The sequence below is a fragment of the Varroa jacobsoni genome, unplaced genomic scaffold, assembly GCF_002532875.2.
Source record: "Varroa jacobsoni isolate VJ856 unplaced genomic scaffold, vjacob_1.0 scaffold_998, whole genome shotgun sequence".
NCBI lineage: Eukaryota > Metazoa > Arthropoda > Arachnida > Mesostigmata > Varroidae > Varroa > Varroa jacobsoni.
This window is the reverse complement of record NW_019213900.1, coordinates 114870-127648: the sequence shown is the minus strand read 5'-3', so window position 1 is coordinate 127648 and position 12779 is coordinate 114870. Positions and strand designations below refer to the sequence as shown.

The window sequence follows — 12779 nt, the reverse complement described above, 5'->3', positions numbered from 1 at the left end:
TAACACCAGCAATGAAATCTAAAGATACGATATTTTCACCGATCCAATCGCCGAAAATTCGGACATTCATTTTACATGATACCACAACACTGGACGGTCCTGCTCAGAGTTGTTATACGAATACATAGACTAACTGGTTGTGAGGATACCGAAACCTCTGGAAAACTAGTGGAAAAAATATGTTATCTCGAATTGCGATAATGCGATAAGCCGTAGATCTGTAGTTATCGGAGTCATCGAAAATCAAAACGTATGTGATAAGAAGCATGCTAAGCAGATAGCAAGCAGCGATGCGGACGGCTCGTATGCAACACTAGCAGCCGAGTCTGTCTTAGCTAAATACCGAGAATCAAAAGAAGCGTCTGTCATATGTAATTCTGTTCGAAGATAAGGTTCAAGGCTCCAGTACTAGCCTATCTAGCCCTTTTCTCAGGAATCCTAAGGCATGTTTTTCTGTTAAATTGCGAACTCCCGCTATTTTCCTTGGTTCTTCAAATATACCTCTGAGTTTGCAGCTGAGTGGCCATTATAACTAGTTCGTATGGGAAAGTTCTTTGCCATCTTTGTGAAACGTAAAAGAAATGACCAGCCTGTGTGCGAGATTTTTGCCTGTGTCACAATGTGTAAGCTTTGATGTCGAACTAACTGGACGGATTCAATCAATAAATTTTAGATTTGGCGGTGTGCAAATATTTCTGCAGTGCTATTTCTGAAAGGCAGTACGCTTGGCTTTCACGGAAAAAAACAATATATATATATGTACATTGTATGAAAATATATATCTTGTCAACGTAGTAACACGCGATGATTGCATATTGTTTTTGAGTAATTATTTTCTTTATCACTGAGGTAGGTATGTCCGATCAAACTGGATGGCTGAGTACTTCTGGAGACCATTGTAAGTTAATAGTACGACAGGTGATTTTTCAGCGACTTCTGCAAATAAAATTTTCCGTAAAATAATTGGATAGATCAAACGCTTATCTAAAGATGCGTAATTGTACTGCATGCATAAATGCAATAAGCCTAAAGAAGCCTTTGTTATGTACTGACTGAAGTTTTATTTTTTGTAGGGAACATTTGTGTCAGTGATACATTGCTTCATGAACTCGGAGGTAAGTAGGACCATTTCAAGTCATGGCAGTACAGATTTCATATGAAAAATAAATGATTTTTTGCTAAAATTTACATAGTAAGGATAATGTGGACGCTCTGGAAAAGTTACTCTGAAAACAAATAACGTTTATTAACTTGCTTTTTTTGCTCAAGAAACTATATATTGATTGAGTCAAGAAAGCATGCGTTCTTCCATGAGGTGTATTATACGATTATATACGGAGCGCTAATTATAAGGGCCATAGGACGCACCCCATGTGCATAATTACTGGCTGAATGAAGCTTCCATCAAATGCCTCAGCTCAAGACGTTAATATTTCTATTTTAGTGATCATTAATATAATTGCTAATGGACGAACGACTCATTAGCGATTGTAAAATTAAGAGATAACTTTAATTACTTTCATGCAAAATATGCCTTTTAAAAATAAACTGGTAGTAAAGAATACAGAACTAGCGTAGCTGCGAGGATCCTCAAAATGTTTTAATATCGGCGAACAAACTTAAGCAATATGGAAAAAAAGTGCTATCTTCACTTATACCAGCTCACTGAGGAAAATATCCCTTGGTCCTGTGCTGAACTTACTTTACGCCGTATACAAGTCTCTAAGTATGGGTACCACGTCCAGCTTGTAAATATGGATGGGTACTCATTTTTTTCTTATTCTTGAGAGACACCAGACTTTAACAGTAGCGGGCTGATAAACCTGCCAGCAAGCACAATATGTACGTCTAGAATTGCTTCAGTGTAACGTAGCGTTCTCTATTTTAGTGCTTGTATATGTTATTTATGGCAGTAGAAACAATAACCTATTGAGAGTTGTTTAGCCAACATGGCCTCGAGATGTTTTTACGGAAGTTTTGTCTGTTAATATCTGTTGCGGTTTTCTAACACTATTGCCAGGGGTGTAGCCAATTACGTTCTTCTTGCGTTTTTCTTTAATACCGATATCGAACGATACCACTTTTTCCGAGTTTCGATGAGCAAGAGCCTTGAAACTGTTGTGTGGTAGAGAAGTACGCTTCAGTAGAAAACCGAAATTCTGACAGTAACTGAACATGGATTGTTACGAACTGTCTCTCAAAATATGGGTCCATTACTTCAACATAATTCATTGATGAAGCGTCACAGGGTAGATAATTTCATTTCAGGCAAGAAAAACCCTTGGCGGAAATTCAGTGCTTTAAATTGCGACGTTGACGTCAGTACCAATGAGACGGATCACGCTATTGTGTGACCGTCTTGCTTGGCCGTGAGAATGCATGCAGCGTTCCCTTCCTCTAGACTAGGAGCACTGTTAACCTCTCGTGTCTATGTTTAATTAACGAAAAAAAAAGCGATAAGCGTCGTCGAGTAAACGTGCTCCCATTAGTACTACCATCTTGTATGCGTTTCCTTTCAGTAAGCTTATGAAGTCTAAGGTAGGCGGAAGCTTTTAAGCAACTCTGCTACTGACTGTAGGGGTTTTCCGCGAAATCAATTTACTTAATGCGGGTTCTCAATAAATGTGTATTTAAAACCCTGGTTGTTTCAGTTTACCAACAAAGTGTTGTGCGTTCAAGCGTTAAGACACAGTGGTGCTCATGGTCTGTTCCAGTGGAAAACTATTATTTATTTTGGCTTATAAGAAATATAATATTTCGCTTCATCACCTCGCCGTAACGCCTTTCCAATATTGCCTCATGTAGGCAATCAATAGGATATGTATGTGGCTCATAAGGTTTTATTTGGAAAAAGACAAGTGTGTGTTCCTTATCCAGGGAAAAGAGATGGATGAGGTCATCTGGGTGGTGAAGCGAGCATGCTTGCTGTTACACTCGACGATCCATGAAGCGCGAAAATCGTATGGTTGAAATGACCCTCGTTCATGTTGAAGTTGTGCATAGGCTTGAAGTATTGCGCTTCGTAAGCCGAACAAGAACACTGCAAGAATGGAACTTCCTGTAATTTTCAGTGAATGTTTCGCTTTTTGACGCTTTTTTTTGACTGTCAGCATTGTCAAAGTGCCGATTCAGTTCGATGAATATACGCACGTATTTGTAACTACTTTCTTACAAACTAGTGATGTTTGTTTGTGAGCTATAGCGAAGCGGACACATCGAACAAAGAAAAAATAGTAATAACAGATTGTCTGTCAGTCTAGAGTAGACGCAGCAGGAATATCGCTGTATGTACATACTTTTATTGTTCAGAGGATAATCGGATGTAAAAAAGCCTTCAACTGAAGATATTTGTAACACCGATTTTTAATATGAAGGAAAATGTTTTGCGGAGCCTTCGTCACGCAAACGAGCTGGAGATGCCAAGAAGGATCGCATCGAATTGTTCAGAGTAGGTCAACGAAAGTGGTAGTATTACCCTCAGATTCAAATATGTCTTCATGAAAGGCATTCTTAGGGTTAAGAACTCGGATCTCGTGCCTCGAAGCTGAACCAATTCTATCGATACTCAGTAGTCAAACAGAACTTCACAACTGGACAAATGTACTAGAAATCATGTTTATATTGTCAAAATAGGTATTTCCGTTTGTTGAACATGTCGGGATTAACATGTTAATTCGTAAACAGTTGGCCAGTTCTACTCAGTCAAAACTCGCAGATGATATATAGAGCAGAGAATACCGAACAGAGGCCGAACGAGCAAACGTTTTTAGGGAACCGTTTCGCGGTCAGGTGTTATACAAGTGAAGGTGCTGGGGGCGAGGGTGACGATGACGAAAATTTGTTTTTCTCGTTCGTAAGCAACCGCTGGAACGAATTTCACGTTCCGTTAGAGCGTCCAAACATGATTATGTATGACCGGTTGGTTATCGCATGAGTACACTGGCAGCAGGCCAATAAATCGCCAGTGATACCTTCAGTAGCACTGCTGCCGCGTCCTGGCCTACCACATAGTAGCAAACATGCCACCGGAAGAAAACATCTTTTTGTATTATAATATCAGCAAGGCTCGATCGCGAAATTTTGTCGAAAAATACGGTGAAAAATTATGGTTTTCTTCACGATTTGCTCCATCGAAAATAAAACACGTAAGATTACAGTTGTGTTTTGAAGAGATACGAGAGTTTGCTGGTTCTAAAAATGCACGTCCGACATAAAACTGATTATTAATTAAAACATAAACAGGGCATCATATGACTAATAATATTGCACTGCCACAAGCGATTTAAAAACTGAACAATTTTTGGGCTTCGGCTGGTAAATATTCCGGTTTTCTAGAACGTCCTAAGAAGAAAATACTTGAGTTTACCCCGGAAAAAATTAGTTTAGGAGGATAAGCATCTTAGTCTTAAAGATCGGTGTTCAGTGATTTATTTCCCAAAAGCTATAGAGCTGCGGAAATTCATCAAAGATAGGTGAAGACATTAGACAAGATGGCCTTAAGCGAAAGAAGGGGTCCACTAGTAAACGAGTTCTAAGGTTCTCTGGATCCGCTTGTAATAGCCCGATAATAATTAATATTATTATCATCATTGTGTTATCAAGTTGCCCTTCTCTCATCATTCCAATATCAACTAACATTAATCAGCTCAGCATCTTATGTGCAAACATACATTCGGCCTGGTGTGTCAAACCTAGTCACAAAATATTCAGTAATTTCTAAAGTCTCTGTTCCTTGGCTTCTCAGGCATCTACGTAGCTAGGTTTGATGAAGGCTAGGACCTTCGGTAATATTATTGTGGTGGACTACAGCACTATTTCAGAGCAAAATTTAAATTGAGCAAAAATGTCTTAGAGAATGTATCGATTTCTACTACAGTCATGACCTTTGAGCTTCCCACTTGGACACACGGAAGAAGTTTTAGTTTGCCGTTAGGAAGACTTTAGCCAGTGAGGAAAGACTATATACGTTCGAAACACATTAAACGATAGGCCAACTCTGAGTAGTTAGCATTTGCGCTCATTTTGTCGTCTCACTTAAACTAAGCCTACGTATATGTATATTTTGAAAAGTAGCAGGTCCACGAGATTGCAGATAGGGCGGCTAGTAATTTTCAGCGGTGTGACCTGTCTCATCCACTAAAGGCTATGTCTGACCATCACTATAAATTAGGTGGCCTTAAACTGAACGCTTCTGGCGGACAGTAATGAACAATGATCGGTCCTGCCAATGGCGGCAACAAGAAAATTACTATGAAATAATGTAACAAGGGGAAAAATCGAACTAATGCTAAGATTTAAGGCCAATAGATAGTGTTAGTCACTATCAATCGAATTGATCAGTCTGAATTAGACTTCCGACATAGACCCAAATAATCTACCTATGCATATCTGTTGTTCGTTGTCGATGAAATAAGCAGTGAATATTCCAAGGCACTGCCTATAAGTTCAACCTCTGCCTATAGTAGGATCTGCTTAGTGGGTTCCATTTGATATCGAAACGCGTTCCCCGTACCCTAAATAAGTATCTAGAGGCTGGTATTTTAAATCTGTAGATCTCGAAAGTGACTGGGTATTGTATTCTTTTCCTAGTTTCGGTAAAATACCCACCGTTGGGAAAAATATTAAGCTTCTGAGACCTTGCCTTTAAAACGAAAATGTTCGCCCTGTTACAATATGCTGCAGCCGAACTGCTTCAAATTTCACCATTTTTGTATCGTGTGGTATCTTACAACTCACCTTTTTGCCTGGACAAATCTGTAAAGCAGAAGTTGCCACCAGCTTGAATATATATATATATATATATATATATATAGAAGGTGCCAGCAGTTTAAACAGCTATGTGTATCCTTTAACGCACAGTCGCATCTAAAGAAGTACGTCTACATACATAAACACCTGTACGTTTCTAATTCGAAACGTATAGTTTGCATTCGGGAGCATCTTACGTTCTGAGCACGGTAGAAAGCTCGGTTTTATGCACTGCCATTAGGCCTGTTCGTGGTACGTAAGTAAGTTTGTCCCGTTTACGTCCGTTTCCTGCTTGAATGTGCCGTTCGCATGAGTCAACGTGAGAGGGTCAGCTTTATTCATCCGCAGAGGTGAGAAAAGGCGAAAAGCGTATTGTGATCAAAGCAAGTGGAAAGAAGTCTTAAGTTAACCGTCCACTAAGTCTGATGCGCGATAGTCGGTGCCTTACTGTCTTAAATAGGTCCACAGACACAATGCACCGACTAATGAAGCAAAGGACCCACTTCAAAGCCCTCGACTCTCGCGTACCTTAAAATTATGTACTGCAAAAAGAAACCATTTTACGATTCGTAATTAATTTTCATTAAATAACTTGTCCCTTCTTTCGAGTGGAAATAACGAACTGCCATTCTAGGATTGAAAGTCCTGTAATGGTGGTTCGGCATCTGTGAGAATTTTATAAGGCCTTGGTTAGGTAGGTAAGGTCGACTGGCTGTTGAGAATATCTATCCTAATCGTGCAGTTGCGCCACGTCGTGCAAAGGTACGATAAATATTTATTTGTTAACTAATTAAAATATCGTGTTGTGCAACGTTAGTAAGAATCCAATAAACAAGATTGCCGAGTGCCAAACCTGCAGCATGTTTCACTTGCGGATTCGATATTGGCATGAATTTAACATATAGGAAATAATAAACTAGTAACAAACCCTGGAGGTAAGAAATACACACTAGTGTTATTTGTTCTAACGCTAACATTCTGTAACCTACTTTTATGTGACTTGGACCTTAGGCCCTAATATCGGCATCTAACTCAAACCTGTGCCAGGAAAAACTTGGGCGCACGGCGGCCTTCGCAGACTTCTTTTTAGACCTGCCCTTTCCTCTCGTTTGTTTCAGGTTCGGGCCCAACTCCGCAACGCCTATCTGCGGGCAGCCATACGCCGTAATCCTAATCGGAAATCTATATACTCCGGAAGGCGTCACATCGCGCCCAGCTTCTCACAGCGTCAGCAAATTAATCCCTCACAATCCAAGGACCATACGGTTTGTCCAACTAATCTAACTGCATCCGGTGGAGAGACGCCTGGGAAGTTACTCTTTGAGTCATCTATGGCGTCTCCATCGTTGGATACCTTTGCGGTGTAAAATTAAATTGCCTTTTTAACCAGTGGACGAAATTCTTATAGGCATCGTAGAGCGAGATCCACGAGATGTAGAACGGAAGTTACAGGAAACTGAGGAAGTAGAACTAAGCCATACACAAATCATTTTACTACTTTAAATAGTAACGACGCTGATCGGTTTCAATTAGCATCGAAGTAATTTGTATATGTATATATATACATATATACATATATATTTGTTAGGCAGCAGCGTTAGCGCCATCTGATTTATGGACAAGATAAATTTAAAAAAAAAAAACTGTCTTGCCGAACGTGATTCTAATGTACAGCCATATAAATTTCTACTTGATAAATAAATGTATAACTGCATATGATATGGCAAAAAATAAAGGAAATCGAGCACACTGTGCAGAATGACGAATGATTGAGTCCTCCTATCGTAGTAAGATTATAAACATATTATTGTCGTTGATCGCAAATGGCCTGGATGTTCTCATGGGTGGAAGCATAAGATTTCTCCAAAGGAGCTCGGAATTTCAAATAGGACGAAAAGTTTGACGAGATGCGAAGCAGTATGTGACAGCTCTTTAATAATGACAATAAATAGTACTAATTCAACATATTCAGAATATTTCATTGTACAATTCATTAAAATGAATTAAGCTAACACCAACTTCACTGACGGCATCTTCCTTCATAGACACAGAGAGAGGTTATCGCTTCGTCGATCTGGGGGCTCGTTCTTCCCGATTACTAGCTAATGGTTTATTTATTACTAACTTAATAAGAGACCTAATGTATCCATGAAAGTTTTGGACAGTACGTTACATCTAAAGGTTAAAGGCAGAATAGTGCTAAAGGGAAGCCAAGTAAGTAACCTTAGCTTAATTCCTTGTTTCCATTACCTGCAATAAAATTTGATATCGACTTGGATACTTAGTCAGAGAAAAAAAAAAAAGAACTCATGCTAGAAAAACTGGCTGGCTTTGAAAGGATCGCTAAGTTTGTAAGGAAGTAATTTGTACTTCCATCATTGCTTTCAGGTCTTCCCTCTCAAGAAGCGTATAGCCACTCATTACGAGTGGTCAGCCGACATAAATATCTTTTCCGTCAAATCGAATACTAGATCGATTGGTGTATTCTGAACTTTACTTACTATAAGTAGCGAAAGCGTGCCTATCTAACATCAGCCTACATCAGTCGAAACGGCCTATGAAAAACGGGCGGTTGTTTTAGCCTGATATCCTAATTTTGATCTACTTAGTAAAATCTTATTTGACATACTTTAGGAAATTACTATGCGATAATATAGGTTTCATTTTAATCTGCCCGGACACGAATTGGCTACTGGCAGCTTAATTCGCACAATTAGACACTTCTGGATATTCGTGTCCGTGTGTTTCCTGCGATTTTCGTTAATACTCGTTTATATCGGTTGGTTTATTTCAATCGCACTTTTCATTGAAAACACATGGGCCTATTTCAGAACTACATGATACCTTCCGAAGTGGAAATCTTCCGGCAGACTGTTTCCTAAGGGAGCTCTACTTGGCTCGTGGCTTTGCGCTATTAGTTGAAATTGCTGAAAAAGACTTCAGCGTAAAGCGGGGACCAATATCAGTAAATTTGCTTGCACTGTTATTTAGTCCTAGCTTGCAATTTTGTTTTCAACTCGCTGTTCCGTCCACAAAACAGTAACTAAAGCTCCAGAGTAAATCATCATCATCATCGATGATGGGGCTTAACCTCGTTGCGCTTACCCTGCTCATCCTGAATACTTCAAAAGTCGTTGACGTTTTCAGAAGTACACGTATGATAAGTTGCGGATGACGCATGGCTTTTGTAGCGTTATCAAGACCACAACGGTAGCTAGCGTTACCACACAAATCCTATGCTAATAATAATAGTAATTATCATAATGGTATTTTGTGTAATTACCCACAGCGTACGTTCTTTTACCCACAACCGCATCCGCATAGAATTATAAAAAAAAATTAAGTACGAGGCATGTTATAGAAACACACAAAAAGTAGATACGTCCTGAACTAATGTACAAGAAGACTAAGATCTCCTGACAGTATACCTAACCGATATGATAGAAAAAAATGCACGTGTTGCCGACAATGGACCCATCACGATCCTATAGGAGAGGGCAGCCGCCAAAAAGCTGAAAGGAAGCCTAAGAAGATCTATATTTTCCACAAAACTGCAAAATTTAAGCCAAACAGTTTCTTATATATAAAATTCTCAAATATAAAATAAAATCGTACCCTAGCAAATGCTCCCGATCGACCAAATGCTCAGATCGTTGATGAATGTAAATTTATGATACATTAGTTACGTGCACATTTTGTTCTTCTTCACATTCCTACAACACGTGCATGAATTCGAATCGAGAATGTATATTGATACGTACTTGTTCGCTCACCACCGTGTATATATTGTTTGTAATGGCAAACAAGCCTCGGTAAAAATCATAGATTCAGTTGTCAGAGCTTCAATTTTGGGCATGATACAAACATAAACTAGGTACATAACTTCTCTGGGTATGCAAAATAGCGTTTTTCTTTAGTAGAGGTACACCCTACTGTGATGCGTTCGGAACGGAAAACAAAGGCGGATTTCTGTGCGTGTTTCTATTCATATGTTAGTTCCGGTCAGGAGGTTTAAGCTACAATACACATGGAAAACGAGATCTGCCAAACGTCGTTCCCAGAACCATTTTCATAATAATCTAATCTACTTCGGGTAATTTTCGATCACAGTCCTGCATGATTCAGTTATCAGTAGTTTCATAAATACTCTGTTTCAGATCGCGGATAGTTTTTGACGCTGTCTTATAGGCGAAGGTTCCTCCCATACGCCCGTGGAAAAAACTATTTAACTATTGGTCCCGGGTGAGCACTTGGCGTTACCGTCGTGCCAATCTGGGAACATGATGTAAAGCAGATTGATTATTCCTCACGCTATGTAGCAAGTTGCCGCATCCTGCTGAAACTCAACGTTGCTTCCATCCAATGTTATCATTTGAAATTATTAAAAAAGTTTGTAAAATGTTACGACGGAGCGCGCCATCGGCTTCTTTTGCTTTTTTGTTATCATTTGAAAGAAAAAGAACTTAATATCGCCATAGCTCCACTAGCCTCGTTACACAGTAACTTTTACATTACACAGCGAAGTGTCTGGTGCTCTGAGCCCGAAATACGGCGATTTTGTTTATTTACATAGCCGTCGAGTTGAAACTGGGTTTTCTCAAACAAGATAATTTTATCAAAGGATCGCAAAAAGGACCAAGTTACGCAAGCGGTTCCTAAAAGAACAATTGGCTAACATTGGTTTTTGTGTGCAGGGCTAATTAAGCCTCCTGGGCTGCATTAATATATAAAAAAAAATTAGCACAGAAGCTCGCCTTTGTTTGTCATCCCAGTAGCATAAATAAAGCCCGATGCCTTCTGAAATGTCCTGTAACATGCCATAGTTACCTATACTCATTTTAAGCTTGATCCATTTAAATCAACCGGCATGGCTCATAATAGATTTCCATCAAACAGGTCCGACTTTTGGGGTTTATTTTAGACTGAGTGAAAAATTTCCATTGGGGTCGACATGCAGCGCTGGGTCTAATTGGCTGATCGTATCCAGCTAAAACTAACCGCAAGGATTGTTTTTGCCGTCGGGAGTATGCTCCGTTATTTTCGTTGAGTGGTTGTCGTCAGAAATAATGATTCGGTGAGTTTAGTCGTAAGGCTTGGAAAAAATGTTTACTCTACATTGTCTGTCTCACTGATTGCGTGCTAAAAAGAGTGTTGTCATGACAAAAAAAATGTTTGTGAAGTCGAAGCCAAATGCATAACGAGCGTCGCCGATTTCAACGGAATCGCTTCAGAACCGGAAACTTCAACTCGAACGGCAAACTACGTTCCGTACGGCCACAGAAAGCGAACGACAATGAACTGCAGGCACTTCGTAAGCAAAATAGGGCGCAATCGACCTGAGTCCCCTTTGCACAGCTAGGGATGACCCAGATGGCTATTGTCAATCATTTGCATGCTTTAGAAAAGATCGGAAAAACATAAACGAAAAGTAAGCCTGTGTGAACTCAGTGAAAACTACAAGAAAAGCCTAACGTGATACGTTTTGTTGTTGCACGACAAAAAAAAAGTTCTTTCTATGCACATTCATCACGGCGATGAGGGATTGATATTTTACGACATCTCTAAACGCAAATCAGAACGATTAAACTAAAATAAAGTTTGATACTACGAAGAAATACGCATCATTAGAAGCTGTGTTTCTCTGTATGATGAGATGAGATGCGAACGGAGTGTTGCACAGTAACCAACTCGAACTCTAAGAAAGAACAGGAGATTATTACGCGAATCAACCTATTCGTCTGAGCCACTAACAGGAAAAAAGTCTTGGCTTGGTAAAGGACAACGCAAAGTGGTATTGACGCATCACACGTTGCCTTGGCGGCCCACCAAGCGTCAATGGACAGCTTTGCCTTGTCCAGCGTACGGCTGAGACGTCCCTCAATCTAATCGCGTCTTGCTTCGATCAATGCAACATAGTCGGGAAAGCAAACCCTTTGGATCGGAGGCCAAAATCCACAAATAGGTCTACGAAATGAATCATTTCTAAGGATGAACTCTATTTTATGAGATGTATTTCCTACGGGAAATATATCGTAAACGACGGAAAACGCTACTTCAACTGAGATTTGACCGAATATAACAACGAATTAGAGTGGTTAAAAAGCAGCGGGAACTTCATAGTTTACCTAATAATAGTACCTTACGGCTCAAAGGTTACATAAGAACTGCGCTAATTTTTTTGCCGTATTGATATCAGGACTATGATATATGTACAGACAAGGAGTACGATTAGCCCAGAATTGCAGCTCTCTTTCTTGATATAGCTATGAAAACTTTCCAACACTACGGTGTTCTAGTACGGCGGAGTTCAAAATCTGACATAAGTCCTTTAAATATCTGTCCTAAACAAAAAAGCCTGATTTTGACCATTTAGACGAAATAACTTTCGGTATATAATAGGTAAAGCAACGTGTCAAATCACAGAAGACTAGATAATCCTAAGGCTGAATGTTTCTGTTTATCATTATGAACGGAGACGCTATTCAGATAGTGTTCTACCTTTTAACACTAAACAATTGCATTGTTTTCAAAAGCACTTTGTGACGTAATACTTGGCGAACGCTGCATTGGAAAGTCATCGTCTAGATCAATTTAAATCATCTCCATTCAATTGTGCGTTATTTGTGTACTCTAATCACAGGTATTATGTGTTGATTTTACTCATAATTAAAGTCTATTGCTCGCTAATATAGCAGCAAACGTATTGCTTCAATTTATAAATACGTCGTACGCTTCCGCCCACGTGTGATATCGTATTGAGTACGTTTGTGTCGTTTCTACAGAATTACAGTAAAGACTTTCCCAAATATAACTTTGCGAGGCGTTCCGATTCAGCGTATCGTAAAGTTATGCCTCACCCATAACTTGGACATATACTATTTTGCGTGTGGATTTCTGTTAAACAAATCTTATCCTTGTCCTGTTGGTTGGGGCGAGACTTAAGTTGCTGGTCCTTTAAAAGGTTGACCTTCGAAGGTTTGGAAACAGCAAAACGTACTTAGGTCAAGTTATAGCAATTTACTTTTAATGCT

The 12779-nt window shown here is 39.4% G+C and overlaps 1 protein-coding gene across 4 annotated transcripts in view; it reads left to right on the top strand.

Moving 5' to 3' along the window:
- Positions 1–7766, top strand: part of LOC111265701 (PDF receptor) — a 78518-nt gene extending 70752 nt beyond the window's left edge. For 2 of the 4 annotated variants that reach the window (XM_022842586.2, XM_086970590.1), the window contains 2 exons: positions 1074–1115; positions 6867–7764. In XM_022842586.2, the coding sequence (XP_022698321.1) occupies positions 1074–1115; positions 6867–7115 (291 nt within the window). In that variant the 3' untranslated portion in view covers positions 7116–7764. Of the gene's footprint in view, positions 1–1073; positions 1116–6866 lie in introns of all 4 variants that reach the window. The other 2 variants (XM_022842584.2, XM_022842585.2) reach the window with 2 other exon arrangements.
- Positions 7767–12779: the final 5013 nt, after the last annotated feature.